The 21060-nt window shown below is 41.4% G+C and overlaps 3 protein-coding genes and 1 long non-coding RNA gene across 16 annotated transcripts in view; 3 read left to right on the top strand and 1 right to left on the bottom strand.

The window, feature by feature from the left end:
• LOC130385413 (uncharacterized) overlaps window positions 1-16610 on the top strand; it is a 39216-nt gene extending 22606 nt beyond the window's left edge. The window contains 7 exon segments of the mRNA XM_056593913.1: window positions 2645-2868; window positions 3618-4067; window positions 7710-7934; window positions 8759-9205; window positions 13495-13778; window positions 13963-14026; window positions 14758-16610. Of these exon segments, the coding sequence (XP_056449888.1) occupies window positions 2645-2868; window positions 3618-4067; window positions 7710-7934; window positions 8759-9205; window positions 13495-13778; window positions 13963-14026; window positions 14758-15491 (2428 nt within the window). The 3' untranslated portion in view covers window positions 15492-16610.
• The window catches only part of LOC130385249 (glutamate receptor 4), a 1260456-nt gene that overhangs the window by 771224 nt on the left and 468172 nt on the right, over window positions 1-21060 (bottom strand). The gene's annotated exons all lie outside the window — the stretch shown is intronic.
• Window positions 203-11244, top strand: LOC130385277 (zinc finger protein 234-like). Of its 12 annotated transcripts, none has more exons than XR_008895984.1 (9): window positions 203-1521; window positions 1766-1860; window positions 1989-2049; window positions 2554-2834; window positions 3017-3080; window positions 3618-5641; window positions 6859-6953; window positions 7043-7140; window positions 7710-7739. XR_008895984.1 is itself a non-coding variant. In XM_056593720.1 (6 exons), exons 1-6 carry the CDS (start codon window positions 1227-1229, stop codon window positions 3628-3630), a joined length of 846 nt encoding a protein of 281 aa, XP_056449695.1. In that variant the 5' UTR covers window positions 203-1226; the 3' UTR covers window positions 3631-3639. The 12 variants fall into 12 exon arrangements, 9 of the variants coding, with proteins under 9 accessions (XP_056449695.1, XP_056449696.1, XP_056449687.1 ...); XR_008895983.1 differs by having other exon boundaries at window positions 2551-2834; XR_008895985.1 differs by having other exon boundaries at window positions 1740-1860; window positions 2551-2834.
• On the top strand, window positions 11509-13310 carry LOC130385311 (uncharacterized). Its single transcript, XR_008895990.1, has 3 exons — window positions 11509-11914; window positions 12161-12255; window positions 12371-13310. It is a non-coding gene; the product is annotated as an uncharacterized LOC130385311 (long non-coding RNA).

Raw genomic sequence — 21060 nt, 5'->3', positions numbered from 1 at the left:
AATTTGCGGCATGGCTGTCACCTGTGGACTGCGGTAACTTGACCCTGGACATAACACACACACACACACACACACACACACACACACACACACACACACACACACACACACACACACACACACACACACACACACACACACACACACACACACACACACACACACACACACACACACAATTTAAGAGCATAGACTCCTCCATCTTCCCAGACACTTAGAATAATGTGGTTGATTATTTAGATAATTCAGGTATATTCCACATTCCATCTTTAGAGATTATTCAGAAAAATATTAATAGCATATAAATATGCAGCTTGCCATGCAATTGAACCGAAAATGTCAATACTCACTGCATAAAGAATAACCTCTCACATGAGGGGGTCATTGCCTCGGTGGGACTCGTGGAGGCGCTGTTCTGTCTGGCGCACCTTAATTTGTCTCTTTCCTAGCCAGTAGAACCTAGTTTACGACAAAAACAAATCAATGTACGGTAGCTCAGCTGTCTCACGTCGCACGTTAAAGCAATAAGTGTGCTATGGTTTTTCTAAAAGCAGGCTTATTCATCTTTATATTGTTAAATTAATTACTAGCTCTATTAATAGCTCTATTAAAGTGATAACAACTCATCTGAGCAATGCTTACATTGATATGCTTATATACATCTATATATGGGCCTATATGTATATGATAGCATTTTTTGATTTCCCATGCCCCCCCTGACTGGTTCTTGGTCCCCTCCTGATCCACCTCAATCGTCTAGCTAAGTGCTTCTCAAACCTTTTCTAAAAGTGTAACCCTTCTAAGATATTTTTCGGCTGAGTTCCCCCTTCACAAGCACTAAATATTTTTGGGATATTTTTTTGGTGTTTTGGTTTTTTTTTTTTTAATGACCATAAATAATGCATAGGCGTTCTATTTGGCAGGGTAAACATGAACAGGCTACAAATACTCACAATTTAGTGAAAAACATGGGCCTGTGCTAATTTCTCCGAATTTTCTTAGGATTACCCCCTCAGTACTCTGTCAGAAGTACCCCTAAGGGCTACGCGCTATGGGTACGCGTACTCCCATTTGGTCATCGATATTTTTTTCCAGTATTTACGGTAATATACAGGAAGAGGCCATTGGGCGCTTGCCGTTCTAGGATAAAGGGACATCAGAGGGTTCCGTTTGATATCAGTAACTGTTACCTCTCACCGGTAGTGAGGTATAATAGGTTAATAAACATGTCACCATGCGGCTCAATTATGGAAGAACAGCTGTCGTCCATAATGGACGTACTTGCGAAATCGGCTGTATCTGAAATTAGCCAACTGTTCTCGGAGGGGTCGGCTTCTCTTCGCTTACAAATAACTCAGAGCCGCAAAGAAAACGAATTGCTGAGGATGAGGATGAAGGTGATGAGGAGTGAGCTGTTTTCTTTGCGGCTTCAAACAAGATCGAATGCATCGCGTGCGGAAAGTGGTTTTGCCCTGGCCCGAGCCAACATCAGCAAACTACGGACTAAATCATTGGAAAATGGTGAGTTGTGTTCCGAATATTGGGTGGAAACCGGACAGTTCGGGGGGTACTATTAATTGTTACATTTGTATTAAAAGGAAATGTGTATAATAACAATCATGATTCATTATGAACTTTTACTAAAGATTTATATCGGAGAAGCAGGTTATTTCACAACACATGTCTAATATAATTTGACGATGTGCCCATTTCATGAATTCTGAATTGTCTTGATCAAGAATGTATTCATCATCATCATCATCAGGCCCAAAGCCCCCGATGGACCACAAGGCGGTTGTACATCCCCCTTTTCATTCACCATCCAAAAGTGAGGCTTTGTCAGTTACAAGTCCAGCAGAGGTAGGCACAACACACACATAGAAAGAACACACCTTTATGATTCAATGTCTCTAGAATGGGGGTTGACAACTTTTCCGTGCAAATGCAAGAAGATGTCTTGTGTGTGTTTCCCTCTTTACGACAAGCAGGAGACCCCCGGAATAATTCTAATCAAGATTGAAGAGGATATCGGTGGATGCAGGCCAGCAGGTGAGTCATACGTATTGCAGCAGAGTCTAGGCTGCATACTTGATTCTACCTGCACCAAAAGGCCCTGATAAAACACAAGAAACACTTGTGAGTTACATTTCAAAGTTGGAAACAGTCAAGAGCACAGAAGGGGTTCAAGACGGAGGTCAGGCCACATGACCTGGTTTTTCATTCTCAAACGTATGTAAATTCAAAACGTTTATATGTTCGATGATCAGCTTACAGGGAAAGGCACGTTGTCTCTTGTCTTACATGTAATTTTGTGCTCAGCTCATTTTGCACTGGTGTTTGTTCATTGTCTTTGAACTGGACACCCGCTTGAGCTTCATGTCTATGGAGGAGGGGGCTGGAGGAGACGTGTCTCTTCAAAACTGAATTTGTGTCTGATGTACATATTTTAAACCTGAAGTCTGTCAACGTTACATATTCTATTTTTAAATAGTACCGTAGGCTTCTACAAAGTACAGTTTTGTTCAAATAATGACTGTCTTCTTTTTTCAGAAGACTGCGATGCCTTTGGAGACCGCATCTCGCAGAGCGGAGCCACCTTGGAGAGTCTGCATGTGGACGCCCCTGGCTCCTCCCATGTGTCCAGTCAAAACACGGAGCTGCGGATCCTGAGTGTCCACCGACAAGGAGGGGGGCAACTAGTGGTGGAAGGCCATGACACCCTTTTCACCGCATCCGAACTGGAGGCCCTGAACTCTCTGTCTGCACATAACAGCGTGGCCAAGAGCCTGGACTGTGGCGCGTGGTTGGATTGCCGCAAGGAGCTGGCTGTTCAGGTTGAAAATTCCCCTACTCATTTACCATCCAAAAGTGAGGCTTACTCTGTTACAACTCAAGCACATACCATAGAGAGCAAACACCTTTATGATTCAATTTTCCATGGGGATTGACAACTTTCTGTGCAAATGCAAGAATATGTTGTGTGTGTGTGTGTTTTCCCTCTTAATGTGGAAAGCAGGAGACCCCAGACAACATTTTGATCAAGGAAGAAGTGGGTATTGGTGGATGCATCCCACCTGTAGGTAAGTAATAACCATTGCAGCCATGCAAGCAAGCAAAGGACCTGGATCCACTTAGAATTTACTCGATTCTTCCTGTGCTGAAAGCCTGGACCTCTTTTGAAATGACCAGAGCCCTGCTAAAACATGAGTAAACCTTGAGAGCATTTAAAAAATGAAAAACTCCTCAATGCCCAATAGGTTATTAAGACCGATGCCACATGTGGTGTTTTATCATTTTCAAATAATAAATTAATTGAAAACGTCTAAATGTTAGCTGATAAATGTACAGGTAGCCCTCTCACACATGCACTTTAAGCCAGACATCCTCCGGATTACACCCTGAGGGGCAGTATGTGGGAACTAAACTGCCAGAATCTGTCCCTCTGGAGTTTACCCACCCAGGCCCCTAGTGTAAAGGAGAGCCAGGGAATTTATAACGAGTGAGTGGGCGTGTGGTTGATTGCAGTACACAATCTAAACCCTTGATGGTAAGTGTGGACAAAGTAATAATGAATTAATACAATTCCTAACTCTCTGTCTTTGTTTTCCTCTCTGCAGCAGACTGCAATGACATTAGCACACAGCAAGGCGCCACCTCGGATAGTCTGCATCCGGACGCCCCTGGCTCTTCCCACATGCCCAGTCACAAGTTCGGTCCACCTCGATCCAGGAAGAAGTCCTACAGGTGTGACGAATGCATGAAGGTCTACAGTTCGGGCTTTAGCCTGAAGATCCACATGAGGATTCATTCTGGGGAGACGCCCTACAGGTGTGACCAATGCATGAAGGGCTTCAGGCGGAGCTACGACCTGAAGCAGCACATGAGTATTCACTCAGGGGAGAAGCCTTACAGGTGTGACCAATGCACGAAGCGCTTCAATCATAGCTGTAGCCTGAAGATCCACAAGAGGATTCACTCCGGGGAGAAGCCCAGCGTGTGTCACCAGTGCAATGTCAGCTACAATCGCGCCAGCAGTTTGCGTCGCCACATGTCCAAGCAGCACAAGGGCATGCTTTGACACTTTAATCCTGTATGTGATGAAATTACTGCGTTAAGGTTTTTAATCACGATTAATGACGCTTTCAAACCTTTTGATATTTGTATATATAATATATATTTGTTTTTTTTGTTAATAATTGATACCTCTGTGATGAACTTATTTTTAGGAATCTTAGGATAGCAAGATATTTAATTGAATTTGAAAGCATGATCATGGGAAGGTATAGGCAGCAAAGTTACCAAGCATACATTCAATGAGACAATGACTTCCCATGCTTCTTATTGGGAAACTTTCACATCGTGGGTTGATACAAAGGAAACAATGGTGAGTGGGGCTTCACCATCGCGGAGAATTTAGGATTGGCCATGGTGGGAGGGACCAGTTAAAATGAAATACACTATGGGTGAAGTGGACATGGCTGCAAGACATTTAAAGGAATCTACACAATGATGAAGTCAGTTGATTGGCATGGCCTTAGTATTAGACTTTGTGGCTAGAGTGGGAATGCAATTGTTAACTATCTGAACATCTCAGGGAGAGGAAGGCAGGTATCTTTAAGTCCAAGGAATTTATACAGTTCCTTAAAAATTGACCAATTATATAAACAAGGTTAATATGTTTAATTGTATATAATAGTTATAATTGATATACCACTACACTGACTTAAGCTGATTCCAAAGTTTGCTAGACCCCTAAATCACCCACCAATTCCATTACTTCTGGGTGGGCTAGACCCTCCAAACATATAACTTTAGAAGAGTTGAATGCCCTCATTACCATAGAAGTGGTCTACATGAGTATAACAGTGCCCACCCTACAATTTGCGCACTGGCTGTCACCTGTGGACTGGCCCTGGACAAGCACACAATAAGGGAAAACACACAAACACAATTTAGGCGCATACTAGACTCTTACGGCTTCTCAGACAGTGAGAATAATGTGGTTGATAATTCAGGCAGATATCACATTCCATCTTTAGAGATTATTTACAAAACTAATAATTGCATGTAAATATTCAGCTTGCCATGATAATTGCACTCAACAACAGAAAATGTCAATACTCAGCCACTGCATAAGGAATAACCTCTCACTCGAGGGAGGTCATTGCCTCCAGGGGTATACGTACTCCCATTTGCGCATCGATGTTGTTTTCCAGTAGTTACGGTATTATACCGGAAGAGGCCTTTGGGCGCAAGCCGTCTGCGATAAATCAACATCACAGGGTTCATTTTGATGTCAGTAACTGTATCCTCTCGCCAGTATTCGAGTAAAATATGTCAATAAACATGTCACCGTGTGGCTCAACTTTTGAAGAACAGCTTTCGTCCATAATGGACGTGCTTGCGAAAGCGGCTGTATCTGAAATTAGCCAACTGTTCTCGGAAGGGTCGGCTACTCTTCAGTTACAAATAACTCAGAGCCGTGAAGAAAACGAAGCGCTGAGAACGAGGATGAAAGTTATGAGGAGTGAGCTGTTTTCTTTGCGGCTTCAAACAAGATCGAATGCATCGCGTGCGCCAAGTCGTTTTGCCTTGGCTCGAGCCAACCTCTGCAAACCGCGGACTACATCGCTGGGAAATGGTGAGTGGAGTTCATGGGTGGAAAACAGGACAGTTCAGCGGGATATATTAATTGTTACATTTGTAGTGAAAGGAAATAGTTATAATAATCATGATTCATAATTAAGAATTAATAATGAGTATGTTATGAATGGGTTTATATAATTTGACGATATGCCCAGGGGCGAAGACAGACTTTGTGTGCATCCGGGGCTTAGCCCTGAGGGGGGTCGGCCCCCCAAAATGTTCATTTTGGAGCAAAAAAGCGCGTATAGACGCATTCTTAAGTTGGCTGTTTTTAGCCGACTCTACCAAAACGCTATAAACTTGGAATGATGGGGGCAATTGTTATGGTAAAAACTAAATCGCTATTTTAAACCACTTAAAAGGCTAGAAGTAGCCCAACACTTCTTTGGTAGTATTACAAGGGTCTTAACATATACAACGAGGCATTGATAACTTTGTAGATTGTTTATTAGAAAGGATATTTTATACACACAATACCATCAGTAGTTCACCCGTCGACGCCATCTTGTTTTTAAGACTCGATAAGTAGATTGCCGAACACAGAGCTTGCATGTTGCTGACGGATGTCACAATCTCTGTGTTGGTCAATCTACCTATCGAGTCTTATAAACAAGATGTGTGTATAAAATGAACTTTTTAATAAACAATCCGTACACTTACAAAGTTATCAATGCCTCGTTTTAAATGTTAAGACCCTTATAATACTACCAAAGAAGTGTCGGGCTACTTTTAGCCTTTTAAGTGGTTTTAAAATAGCGATTTCGTTTTTACCATAACACATGCTCCTATCGTTCCAAGTTTATAGCATTTTGATAGAATCGGCTAAAAACAGCCAATATGCGGTTTTTGTGCTCCAAAACGAAGGTTCAAACTCGTTATCATACCAAACATATCCCAAATCCACAGATTTGTCCTTTAATGTGAACGACAATGGCAAAATTGAGACTTGTAAAGTTGAGACAAACTTTCAGTAGAAAGTTTTATAATTGTTGGCTATTATTTTCCCAGTAATAAGGCTTAATTGAATGTTTAGGGAACATGGTGTCAGGGTTGTCATAACTTCCAAAGCTTTAAAAAGATCTGGGGCTTTTGAAGTGAGATTCAGGGCTTCAGTCCCGAAAGCCACCCCCCTGCTCCGCGACTGGATATGCCCATTTCCTGAACTCTGAATAGGCTTGGATGTAATGTATTCTTCCTCCTCATCATCATCAGGCCTAAAGCCCCTGATGGAACAAAAGGCGGTTGGACATTCCCCTTTTCATTCACCAACCAAAAGTGAGGCTTCCTCTGTGACAAGTCCAGCAGAGGTAGGCGCAACATACACATAGAAAGAACACACTTTTATGATTCAATGTGTCTAGAATGGGGGTTGACAACCTTTCTGTGCAAATGCAAGAATATGTCTTGCGTGTTTCCCTCTTTACGACAAGCAGGAGACCCCCGATATCATTTTAATCAAGATTGAAGAGGATATCAGTGGATGCAGGACAGCAGGTGAGTCATAAATATTGCAGCCTTGATTCTAGGCTGCCGACCGGATTCTACCTGCGCTAAAAGGCTGGTCCTCTTTTGAAAACGCATCATGACCAGAGCCCTGATAAAACAGAAGTATAACTTGGGAGTTGCATTTCAAAGATTGAAACAGTCAAGAAGCCAGAACAGGTTCAAGACGAATGCCTCATGCCTATAATTTTTAAACCTTTCTATTTTTAACAAAACTGCTTATTTTAGTTATTTCACTTACCCCAGAATTTAATATTTTTACTTTTAACCTTTTTTTTTTTTTTTACCTGTAGCCCATTGAGATCTTTGGATGAAAAAGGGCAGTATGGATAAAATGTATTATTATTGTTCGCAAACATAATTAAATGTAAAACTTATAAAAATGTAAATGTTAGATTATCAGCTTACAGGGAATGGTACGTTTTCTCTTGTTATTGTCAATATACAAAACTTGTCTCTCTTGCGATGTTGTGCTCAGCTAGATTTGCGCTGGTATTTGTTCAGTATTATTATTCGAAAGTATTAATTACTTTCTGTCTTTGTTTTTCCTGCCTTTGGAGACCGCAGCACCCAGAGCGGAGTCACCGTGGAGAGTCTCCATGTGGACGCCGCTGGCTCCTCCCACGTGTTCAGTCAAAACGCGGAGCTGCGGATCCTGAGTGTCCACGGGCAAGGGGGGGGGCAACTGGTGTTGGAAGGCCATGACACCCTCTTCACATCTTCCGAAGTCGAGGCCCTGAACTCGCTGTCTGCGGACTGCAACGTGGCTAAGAGCCTGGACTGTGGCGAGCGGATGGATTGCCGCAAAGAGCTGGCTGTGCAGGTTGAAATTTTCCTTTATCATTTACCATCCAAAAGTGAGGCTTACTCTGTTGCATCTCCAGCAAACAACCATAGAAAGCACACACCTTTATGATTTCAATTTGTAGTTAGTGAGGATTGAAAACTTTTCTGTGCAAATGCAAGAATGTTATGTGTGTTTCCTGCTTAATGTGGAAAGCAGGAGAACCCTGACACCATTTTGATCAAGGAGGAAGAGGATATTGGTGTATGCATGCCCCCTGTAGGTAAGTAATAACCATTTCAGCCATGATAGCAAGCAAACAACCTGGATCCACTGAGAATTTACTTGATTCTTCTTGCGCTAAAAAGCATGGACCACTTTTTAATCGACCAGGGCCCTGCTAAAACAGGAGTAAAACCTGAGAGCATTACAAAGAAGGTAACACCTTAGAGCCCAGAAGGTTATCAACACGGAGGCCACATGTGCTGTTTTATCATTTTCAAACAATAAATAAATTGAGAACGAGAAGCTGATAAACTTACACTAGCCCTTTCACACATGCGCTGTAAGCCGGACACCCTCCGGATTGTACCCTGAGGGGTTGTATGTGGGCCCGCAAATGCCAGAATCTGCCCCTCTGGAGTTTACCCACCCAGGCCCCTAGTGTAAAGGAGAGCTGGATAATTGATAACGAGGAAGATGGCTTTGTTGATGACTGCAGTACACCTTCTAAACCTTTGATGCTAAGTGTGTACAAGGTACATACTGTATCACTTTGTGCAAATAATGAGTTGATAATTTTTTATTTTTTTTTCCTCTCTGCAGAAGACTGCAATGACATCAGATACTGTAGCACACAACGCAGCGCCACCTCGGATAGTCTGCATCCGGACACCCCTGGCTCCTCCCACATGTCTAGGCACAATGGGGAGCTGCGGATCCTGAGTGTCTGTGGACAAGGGGTGGGCCGGCTGGGGCTGGACAGCCATGACACCCTCTTCACCGCATCCGAAGTGGAAGCCCTAAGCTTGCTGTCCGTGGACCACAGTGTGGCCAAGAGCCTGGACTGCGGCAAGCGGCTTGTCCACTGTGAGGAGCAAACTGGCCCTCGGGGCGGTCGCAAGGGCCGGCCCTGTGTCTTCTGTGGCAAGGTTTTTCCCAACGCTTCCAAGATGACCATCCATATGCGTATACACACCAGCGAGAAGCCCTACAGGTGTGACCAATGCATGAAGCGCTTCACTCAGAGGTGCCACCTGAAGATCCACATGAGTATTCACTCCAGGGAGAAGCCCTACAAATGTGACCAATGCATGAAGGGCTTCAGACGGAGATATGATCTAAAGATCCACATGAGGATTCACACCAGGGAGATGCCCTAAAGGTGTGACCAATGCATGATGGCCTTCGGCCGGAGCTCTTGTCTGAAGATCCACATGAGGATTCACTCCGGGGAGAAGCCCTGCGTATGTCACCAGTGCAACATCAGTTACAGTCGTGCCAGCAGTTTTCGTCGCCACATGATCAAGCACAAGGGCAAAGGAAATTACTGCTTTTAGGGCTTTACGATTAAAGGTTTTTATCAATTAAAATGTGGGCATTTAGCAGACGCTTCTATCCAAAGCGACTTACGTAGGTTAATACACACCAACGTGTATACCCCGTTAGCTAAACCAACGTCGTCTTTAATCTTATCAAGATTAATTTAATCAAGATTAAAGACGCTTTCCAGCTATTTGCTATTTGTAAAACTAAACTTAATATTGTTAAAAATTGCTCTCTGTGAATTTCTTATTGTTTGGACATTTCGGATATCAAAATATTTGATTAAATTTTAAAGCATGATCATGGGAAGATACAGGCAGCAAAGATACCAAACATACATTCATTAGAAGATGGCTTTACATGTTTCTTATTGGGAAACTTTCACATCGTGGGTTAATTTAGGATTGGCCATGGCTGAAGTCAGGCACGGTGGGAGAGAACCAGTTAAATTGCAATACACTAAGGGTCAAGTGGACATGGCTGCAAGACAGTTAAAGGAATCTACACAACGAAGAATTCAGTTGATTGCATGGCCTTAGTATTAGACTTAGTGGTAACAACAGGAATGCAAAAGTAACCTATCTTAACAACTCTCAGTGAGAGGAATGGAGGTATCTATAGGTCCAAGGAATTTAAATAGTTCCTTGTAAATTGACTAGTAATTATATAAACAAGGTTAATGTGTTTAATTGTATATTATAGTTATTAATATTTCCACGACACTGTCAGCTCATTCCCAAGTGTGCTAGACCCCTAGATCAGCGATTCCCAACCCCCAGTCCGTGGACCTGTTATGGCCGGGCCTTTAAATATTTCCAGAATAGGATAATAAAAAAAGATATTATTTAATATTATTAAAAAATTTTATGTCATATTTAATTACTTAGGCTATACGAGTCATGTCATTTCCTCCTAATACACATGAAATTGATCAATATGAAATAAAAACACTGTAAATTATGCTCTGTAAAGGTGTCTTTGCACTACATTTGTTGACTGACTTTTCTTGTAACATTCTTGTGTTTCTCTCACGTCTTAGACAGTAAATAATGAGGTTGATAATTTACGTAATTCAGGTAGATTTCACATTCCATCTTTAGAGATTATTTATAAATGATTAATTGCATATAAATATGCAGCTTGCCATGATAATTGCACTCAACAAAGAAAATGTCAATACTCTGGGGCGTCGCTAGCAATTGAAAATATTCAGGGTTGTATGTCAGAAGTCCTTTTAAGACGGGTGTTCGGGGGTTTCTCCCCCGAGCAATTTTGAAAATCAGGGTGATGAATATGCAATTGTAACTTAGTTTGAGAAGGAGAGAAAATACTATTCTTACTGTCTGACTCACGTCGGGCAGGTCTACTGCTGGCGCACCGTAATATGTCTCTTTCCTAGCCAGTATAACCTAGTTCAAGACCAAAACAAAGTACGACAGCTCAGCTGTCGCACGAATAAGTACGCTTGTTGTAAAAGCAGGCTTATGCATCTTTAAATTGTCAAATTAATGAAGTGCTCTATTAAGGTGATCATAAATCATCTGAGCCGTGCTTACATTGATATGCTTACATATATATATCACCCTCAATAGTCTAGAGATCAATGTTTCTCAATCTTTTTCTACAAGCGTAACCCTTCTAAGATATTTTTATAGTGCTTGTGAAGTACCCCCTTCACAAGCACTTTTTTTGTACTGAAATTATGTCTGTACGTTCTCTTTAGCATGTGTCTGTGCTTCATTAAACTGTTTGCAAAATTCTCCCCACAAAAGAAATACAACGCCAGTGGATGGTGGAGCAAGCGGTGGATCCTATTATATATTCTTCCTTAAAAAATATTTTTCACAGATTTTCCTTCTCCTTGTTTTCGGATATATATTTCAACCACCACTGCTCAGGGTGAAAAAATATTATATTTTGCGGTTTTATTTAGAAATAACCACTGCAGTACCCCAAAGTACCTATAGGGGTAGGCGAACTCCCATTTGCACATCAATGTTGTTTCCAGTAGTTACGGTAATACACCGGAAAAGGCCATTGGGTAATGTCGTTCTCTGATAAATCAACAGCATAAGGTTTATTTTGACGTCAGTAACTGCTGTAACCTCTCGCCGGTAGTCGAGTAAAATATGTCAATAAACATGTCACCGTGCGGCTCAACTTTGCAAGAACAGCTTTCGTCCATAATGGAGGTACTTTCGAAAGCGGCTGTATCTGAAATTAGCCAGCTGTTCTCAGACGGATCGGCTACTCTTCAGTTACAAATAATTCAGAGCAGCAAAGAAAACCAAGTGCTGAGGATGAGGATGAAGGTGATGAGGAGTGAACTTTTTTCTCTGCGGCTTCAAACAAGATCGATTGCATCGCGTGCGGCGAGTCGTTTTCCCCTGAATCGAGCCAACCTCTGCAAACCACGGACTAAATCAATGGGAAATTGTGAGTTGAGTTCCGACAAATGGGTGGAAAACAGGTCAGTTCAGGGGGTACTATTAATTGTTACATTTGTAGTAAAAGGAAATAGTTATAATAATTAGGATTCATAATTTACAATTAATGATTTATATCGGAGAAGCAGGTTATTTCACAGCACATGCCTAATATAAATGGACGAATTCCCATTTCCTGAACTCTGAAAGGGCTTGAATGTAATGTATTCTTCCTCATCATCATCATCATCATCAGGCCTAAAGCCCCTGATTGACCACAAGGCGGTTGGACATTCCCCTTTTTATTCACCATCCAAAAGTGAGGCTTCGTCAGTTATAAGTCCAGCAGAGGTAGGCACAACATACACATAGAAAGCACACACCTTCATGATTCAATGGGGGTTGACAACCCTGCTGTGCAAATGCAAGAATGTGTCTTGTGTGTTTCCCTCTTTACGACAAGCAGGAGACCCCTGACATAATTTCAATCAAGATTGAAGAGGATATCAGTAGATGCAGGCCAGACGGTGAGTCATACATATTGCAGCATAGAGTTAGGCTACTAGATTCTACCTACCCTAAAAGGCGCATCATGACCAGAGCCCTGATAAAACACAAGTAAAACTTGGGAGTTGCATTTCAAAGATGGAAACAGTCAAGAGCCAAGAAGGGCTTCAAGCAGGATGCCACATAACTGGTTATCAGTTGATTCCAGTCATACAGTGGTAAGAACATGTTTATGCACCCATGTGAAAGTATACTAAAAAATCCTCTTTTGGAAATCGATCTTAATGCCTTATTTAAAATGAGGAAAAATCCAACCTTTTAGGCCACCAATTTTCTTTGTGAATGAATAATGTATCGTAAATAAATAAATGTTCTTCATTAAAATACAGGGTGCATAAACATAGGAACCCCTATGATAAATTCCAATAGAGGCAGGCAGATTATTTTTTTAAGGGGAATTTATTTCATGGATCCAGGAGAGGATGATGTGGGGCTATTTTAATTCCAAAGGTAGGAGACTTAATCCGAACGCATAGTATCCTGGATCGATTAAATAAATGGCTTTGTTCCCCCTCTTAGATGTTTTTTTTTTTTTTTAAACCTTTCTATTTTTAACAAAACTGCTTATCTTAGTTATTTTGCTCACCCCAAAATTTTATGTTTTTATTCTCCTTGTGTTTTTTAATCTGTAGCCCTTTGAGATCTTTGGACGAAAAGGAAAGTATAAATAAAATGTATAATTATTATTATCATTCTCAAACATAAATAAATGTAAAACTATAAAAAATGTAAATGTTAGATCATCAGCTTACAGGGAATGGCCTGTTGTCTCTTGTCGTTGTCAATATACAATAATTGTCTCGCATGTAATGTTGTAAAGCTTATTTTGCACTGGTGTTCGTTCAGTGACCTCGTGCTGGAGGAGACGTCTCTCTCCGAAACTGTGAATTTGTGTCTGCAGTACGTATTTTAAGCCCTCTGTGTCAGTGTTACAAATTGGATTTTTTAATAGTTCTGTCAACTTGTACAAAGTACAGTTTTGTTCAAATAATTACTTTCGGTTTTTGTTCTTCCTCTCTGCAGAAGACTGTGATGCCTTTGGAGACCGCAGCACGACAAGCGCAGCCACCTCGGAGAGTCTGCCTGTGGACAGCCCTGGCTCCTCCCACGTGTCCAGTCAAAACGCAGAGCTGCGGATCCTGAGTGTCTTTGGACAAGGCGGGGGGAAACTGGTGGTGGAAGGCCATGACACCCTCTTCACCGCTTCCGAAGTGGAGGCCCTGAACTCGCTGTCTGCGGACTGCAGCGTGGCCCAGAGCCTGGACTGTGGTGAGCGGTTGGATTGCCGCAAGGAGCTTGCTGTGCAGGTTGAAAATTCCCCTTCTCATTTACCATCCAAAAGTGAGGCTTACTCTGTTACAACTCCAGCACATACCATAGAGAGCATACACCTTTATGATTCAATTTGTCGTTCGTGGGGATTGACAACTTCTCTGTGCAAATGCAAGAATATGTCGTGTGTGTGTGTGTCCCTCTTAATGTGGAAAGCAGGAGACCGCAGACACCATTTTGATCAAGGAGGAAGAGGATATTGGTGGATGCATACCCCCTTTAGGTAAGTAATACCCATTGCAGCCATGCAAGCAACAGACATGCAAACGGCATGCTTTCATCAATTTTGGGGACCTGTGTGGTTCGTGCACATCCGAAGATTTTTCTTAAATTAAGTACGTATAAATGTTAGCTTATCAACTTACAGGTAGCCCTTTCACACATGCACTGTAATAATAATAATAAATTCAATTTATATAGCGCCTTTCAAGGTACCCAAGGTCGCTTAACAAGAGGTGTACACAGGGGGGGGGGGCAGGTTAAAGGCCATAGGCCTCTAAGAAGAGGTGTGCCTTCAGGAGCTTTTTGAATGACTCCACTGAAGTGGCACAGCGGATATGGAGGGGGAGCAGATTCCACAGAGTGGGGGCAGAGGCGCAGAAGGCCCTGTCCCCAAAGGTCTTGAGTCTGGTGCGGGGGGTTTCCAGCTGGTCCTTAGCCGAGGACCTGAGGGTGTAAGCCGGACTGTAAGCCGGACATCTTCCGGATTACACCCTGAGGGGCAGTATGTGGGAACGCAAATGCCAGAATCTGTTCCTCTGGAGTTTACCCACCCAGGCCCCTAGTGTAAAGGAGAGCTGTAGAATTTATAACGAGCGAGAGGGCGTGTTGTTGACTGCAGTACACCTCTAAACACTTGATGTTAAGTGTGTACAAAGTACATACTGTATCCTTTTGTGCAAATTATGAATTAATAAAATTACTTTGTCTCTGTCTTTGTTTTCATCTCTGCAGAAGACTGCAATGACATGAGAGAGTGCAGCACACATCGCAGCGCCACCTCGGATAGTCTGCCTCCCGACGCCCCTGGCTCCTCCCACAAGACCCACATGTCCAGTCACAACGGGGAGCTGCGGATCCTGAGTGTCCACGGACATGGGGGGGGCCAACTGATGGTGGACGGCCATGACACCCTCTTCAGCGCGTCCGAGGTCGAGGCCCTCAGCTCTCTGTCCGTGGACCACAGTGTGGCCAAGAGCCCGGATTGCGGCGAGAGGCTCGTCCACTGTGAGGAGCTGACTGGGCATCGGGGCGGCCGCAAGGGCCGGCCCTGTGTCTTGTGTGGCAAGGTTTTTCCCAACGATTCCAAGATGACCATCCACATGCGTACCCACAGCAGCGAGAAGCGCCACAGGTGCGACCAATGCATGAAGCGCTTCAGACGGAGCTACGACCTGAAGATCCACATGATGATTCACTCCGGGGAGATGCCCTACAAGTGTGACCAATGCATGAAGGGCTTCAGACGGAGCTGCGACCTGAAGATCCACACGTGGATTCACTCCGGGGAGAGGCCCTACAATTGTGACCGATGCATCAAGGGCTTCAGACGGAGCTACGACCTGAAGATCCACATGAGGATTCACTTCAGGGAGAAGCCCTACAAGTGTGACCAATGCATCAAGGGCTTCAGACGGAGCTGCGACCTGAAGAACCACATGAAGACTCACTCCGGGGAGGTGCCCTAGGGTGTGACCAATGCATGATGGGGTTCTGCCGGAGCTCCAGCATGAAGATCCACATAAGGATTCAATCCAGGGAGAAACGACAGTGTTACCCCTTATGTTTCATTTGATAAAAACGACAGTGTTACCCCTCATGTTTCATTTGATAAAAACGACAGTGTTACCCCTTGTGTTTTTTTTCATGACGACCAAAGAAAAACAACAGTGTCACCCCCTATGTTTTATTCGATGAATATCGACAGTGTTTTTCCCTTATATTTATTTCATGACGGCCAATAAAAAACGACAGTTACCCCTCATGTTTTCCAATAAAAAACGACAGTGGCACCCCTGTCGACGTTTTTGCAGGGATCGGATCATGAGCTGTTTAGAGTGTTAACCTCCAAACTTAACAATGCACCATCAAGACACCGGTTAAAGTCATCACAAAGGTTATACTTGACTTTATAATTCACATGAAATAGAGAAAAGGAACTTCCAACAGAGGTCATCAACCCGACTTGAACCCCGGTCTCCGGGGGGTCAGGCAGAGTGCACCCCACTGCACCACTGAGGCGATTGCAATTCGCAATAATCAATCATGATTAAACATGATATACATGACATTAAAATGTATGTTTGTATTTCTATTATTTCCCTTATGGTTTTTTTCAAGACGACAAATAATAAACAACAGTGTTACCCCTTATGTTTTTTTTCATGACGACCAAAAAAAACAACAGTGTTACCCCCTTTATGTTTTTTTTCATGACGACCAATAAAAAACAACAGTGTTACCCCTTATGTTTTTTTTCATGACTACCAATAAAAAAAGGAACAGTGTTACCCCTTATGTTTTTTTTCATGATGACCAATAAAAAAAGGAACAGTGTTACCCCTTATGGTTTTTTTCGTGACTACCAAAGAAAAACGACAGTGTCACCCCTCATGTTTCATTTGATAAAAACGACAGTGTTACACTGTCGTTTTTTATTGGCCGTCATGAAAAAAAACATAAGGGGTAACACTGTCGTTTTTATTGGTCGTCATGAAATAAACATAAGGGGTAACACTGTCGATATTTATCAAATAAACATAGGGGGTAACACTGTTGTTTTTCTTTGGTCGTCATGAAAAAAAACACAAGGGGTAACACTGTCGTTTTTTATTGGTCATCATGAAAAAAAACAACAGTGTTACCCCTTGTTTTTTTCATGATGACTGATAAAAAACGACAGTGTTACCCCTTATATTTTATTTGACAAAGACAACAGTGTTACCCCTTATGTTTTTTTTCATGACGACCAATAAAAAACAACAGTGTTACCCCTTATGTTTTCTTTCATGACGACCAATAAAAAACAACAGTGTTACCCCTTATGGTTTTTTTCATGACGACCAAAGAAAAACAACAGTTTCACCCCCTATGTTTTATTTGATAAATATCGAGTGTTTTCCCCTTATATTTATTTCATGACGGCCGATAAAAAACTACAGAGTTACCCCTCATGTTTTTTCCATGTTGACCAATAAAAGATGACAGTGGCACCCCTGTCGACGTTTTTGCAGGGATCGGAACATAAGCTGTTTAGAGTGTTAACCTCCGAACTTAACAATGCACCATCAAGACACCGGTTAAAGTCATCACAAAGGTTATACTTGACTTTATAATTCGCATGAAATAGAGAAAATAAACTTCCAACCAAGGGTGTAGTGGTGAAATAAGAGGTTGGTAAACTATGAATACTTAGATCAGTGATTCGCAACCAAGGGTAGTGCATTTACTGTATTGGGAGGTAGCTAAACTCTGAAGTGAGAAGTGGATAAACTCTGTTTCTGAAATTCTGAAGTGGGTAAACTGCGTTTACTTGCGTTTAGCCTCCACTACAGCCCTGATGACGACCAATAAAAAACGACAGTGTTACCCCTTAGGTTTTTTTTGATGACGGCCGATAAAAAACGACAGTGTTACCCCTTATGTTTTTTTTGGTAAAAAACGACAGTGTTACCCCTTATGTTTTTTTTGATGACGGCCGATAAAAAACGACAGTGTTACCCCTTATGTTTTTTTTGATAAAAAACAACTGTACTATAATCTCCCAGCTAGGAGGAGCTAGGGATCAAACAACCAACCTTTCAGTGTCAAGACAACTGCTCTACCTACTGAGCTAAGCTGCCCGATCTTTGAAAATGAACCACAGTGTGACATGTTATTATTAATTTGATGACGGCCCATAAAAAACGACAGTGTTACCCCTTATGTTTTTTTTGATGACGGCCGATAAAAAACGACAGTGTTACCCCTTATGTTTTTTTTGATAAAAAACGACAGTGTTACCCCTTATGTTTTTTTTGATGACGGCCGATAAAAAACGACAGTGTTACCCCTTACGTTTTATTTGATGACTTGGAATAAAAAACAACGGTGTTACCCCTTATGTTTTTAATTGTACTATAATTTTCAGTTAGGAGGAGCTGGGGATCGAACAACCAACCTTTCAGTTTTAAGACAACTAATCTACCTACTGAGCTAAGCCGCCCGATTTTTGATAATAAACGACAGTGTCACATCTTATTATTTATTTGATGACGGCCCATAAAAAACGACAGTGTTACCCCTTATGTTTTTTTTGATAAAAAACGACAGTGTTACCCTTTATGTTTTTTTTGATGACGGCCGATAAAAAACAACAGTGTTACCCCTTATGTTTTTTTTGATGACGGCCGATAAAAAACGACAGTGTTACCCCTTACGTTTTTTTTGATAAAAAACGACAGTGTTACCCCTTACGTTTTTTTTGATAAAAAACGACAGTGTTACCCCTTATGTTTTTTTTGATGACGGCCGAAAAAAAACGACAGTGTTACCCCTTATGTTTTTTTTGATAAAAAACGACAGTGTTACCCCTTATGTTTTTTTTGATGACGGCCGATAAAAAACGACAGTGTTACCCCTTATGTTTTTTTTGATAAAAAACGACAGTGTTACCCTTTATGTTTTTTTTGATGACGGCCGATAAAAAACGACAGTGTTACCCCTTATGTTTTTTTTGATGACGGCCGATAAAAAACGACAGTGTTACCCCCTATGTTTTTTTTGATAAAAAACAACAGTGTTACCCCTTACGTTTTTTTTGATGACAGCCGATAAAAAACGACAGTGTTACCCCTTACGTTTTATTTGATGACTTGGAATAAAAAACAACAGTGTTACCCCTTATGTTTTTAATTGTACTATAATCTCCCAGCTAGCAGTCACAACTTATTATTTATTTGATGACGGCCCATAAAAAACGACAGTGTTACCCCTTATGTTTTTTTTGATGACGGCCGATAAAAAACGACAGTGTTACCCCTTATGTTTTTTTTGATGACGGCCGATAAAAACCGACAGTGTTACCCCTTATGTTTTTTTTGATAAAAAACGACAGTGTTACCCCTTATGTTTTTTTTGATGACGGCCGATAAAAAACGACAGTGTTACCCCTTATGTTTTTTTTGATGATGGCCGATAAAAAACGACAGTGTTACCCCTTACGTTTTATTTGATGACTTGGAATAAAAAAAAAACAGTGTTACCCCTTATGTTTTTGATTGTACTATAATTTTCAGTTAGGAGGAGCTGGGGATCGAACAACCAACCTTTCAGTTTCAAGACAACTAATCTACCTACTGAGCTAAGCCGCCCGATTTTTGATAATAAACGACAGTGTCACATCTTATTATTTATTTGATGACGGCCCATAAAAAACGACAGTGTTATCCCTTATGTTTTTTTGGATAAAAAAACGACAGTGTTACCCTTTATGTTTTTTTTGATGACGGCCGATAAAAAACAACAGTGTTACCCCTTATGTTTTTTTTGATGACGGACGATAAAAAACGACAGTGTTACCCCTTATGTTTTTTTTGATAAAAAACGACAGTGTTACCCCTTATGTTTTTTTTGATGACGGCCGAAAAAAAACGACAGTGTTACCCCTTATGTTTTTTTTGATAAAAAACTAGTGTTACCCCTTATGTTTTTTTTGATGACGGCCGATAAAAAACGACAGTGTTACCCCTTATGTTCTTTTTGATAAAAAACGAGTGTTACCCCTTATGTTTTTTTTGATGACGGTCGATAAAAAACGACAGTGTTACCCCTTATTTTTTTTTTTGATAAAAAACGACAGTGTTACCCTTTATGTTTTTTTTGATGACGGCCGATAAAAAACGACAGTTTTACCCCTTATGTTTTTTTTGATGACGGCCGATAAAAAACGACAGTGTTACCCCTTATGTTTTTTTTGATGACGGCCGATAAAAAACGACAGTTTTACCCCTTATGTTTTTTTTGATAAAAAACGACAGTGTTACCCCTTATGTTTTTTTTCATGACGACCAAAAAAAAACACAAGGGGTAACACTGTTGTTTTTTATCGGTCGTCATGAAAAGAAACGACAGTGTTACTCCTTGTTTTTTTCATGATGACTGATAAAAAACGACAGTGTTACCCCTTATATTTTATTTGACAAAGACAACAGTGTTACCCCTTATGGTTTTTTTCATGACGACCGATAAAAAACAACAGTGTTACCCCTTATGTTTTCTTTCATGACGACCAATAAAAAACAACAGTGTTACCCCTCATGTTTATTTCATGACGGCCGATAAAAAACGACAGTTACCCCTCATGTTTTTTCCATGTGGACCAATAAAAAACGACAGTTGCACACCTGTCGACGTTTTAGCAGGGATCGGAACATGAGCTGTTTAGAGTGTTAACCTCCGAACTTAACAATGCACCATCAAGACACCGGTTATAGTCAACACAAAGGTTATACTTGACTTTATAATTCGCATGAAATACAGATAAGAAACTTCCAACAGAAGATATCAACCGGACTTGAACACCGGTCTCCAGGGGGATAGGTAGAGTGCACCCCACTGCACCACTGAGGCGATGACAATACACAATAATCAATCATCAATAAAGATGATATACATGACATTAAAATGTATGTGTGTATTTCTATTATTTCCCTTGTTTTTTTTCATGACGACCAAAAAAAACAACAGTGTTACCCCTTATGTTTTTTTTCATGACGACCAATAAAAAACAACAGTGTTACCCCTTATGTTTTTTTCATGACGACCAATAAAAAACGACAGTGTTCCCCCATATGTTTTTTTTCATGACGACCAATAAAAAACAACAGTGGGATGCTTACTCTTTTACAAATCCAGCACAAAACCATAGAGATCAAACACCTTTATGATTCAATTTGTCGTTAGTGGGTATTGACAACTTTTCTGTAGAATATGACCATTTTTATCAAGGAAGAGGATAAGGATATTGGTGGATGCATGCCCTCTGTCGGTAAGTAATAACCGTTGCAGCCATGCAAGCAAGCAACCGACCTGGATCCACTGAGAATGTCCTCGATTCTTCCTGCGCTCAAAAGCCTGGACCTCTTTTGAAACGACCAGAGAACTGCTAAAACAGGAGTAAAACCTGAGAGCATTTCAAAGATGGAAACACCTACGAGCCCAGAAGGTTATCAAGCCGGATTCACACATGCACTGTATGCCGGACATCCTCCGGATTAC

This window comes from Gadus chalcogrammus, chromosome 7 (genome assembly GCF_026213295.1).
Source record: "Gadus chalcogrammus isolate NIFS_2021 chromosome 7, NIFS_Gcha_1.0, whole genome shotgun sequence".
NCBI classification, from domain to species: domain Eukaryota; kingdom Metazoa; phylum Chordata; class Actinopteri; order Gadiformes; family Gadidae; genus Gadus; species Gadus chalcogrammus.
This window is presented reverse-complemented; position numbering and strand designations above follow the sequence as displayed.

Bases quoted from the DNA above. Each gene is read 5' to 3' on its own strand.
- LOC130385277 (XM_056593712.1), top strand. From the start codon at position 5,335: ATGTCAATAAACATGTCACCGTGTGGCTCAACTTTTGAAGAACAGCTT. The intron at 5,642-6,858 runs GTGAGTGGAGTT...CATCATCATCAG, and splicing joins GACTACATCGCTGGGAAATG to GCCTAAAGCCCCTGATGGAA. The intron at 7,141-7,700 runs GTGAGTCATAAA...TTGTTTTTCCTG, and splicing joins CAGTGGATGCAGGACAGCAG to CCTTTGGAGACCGCAGCACC.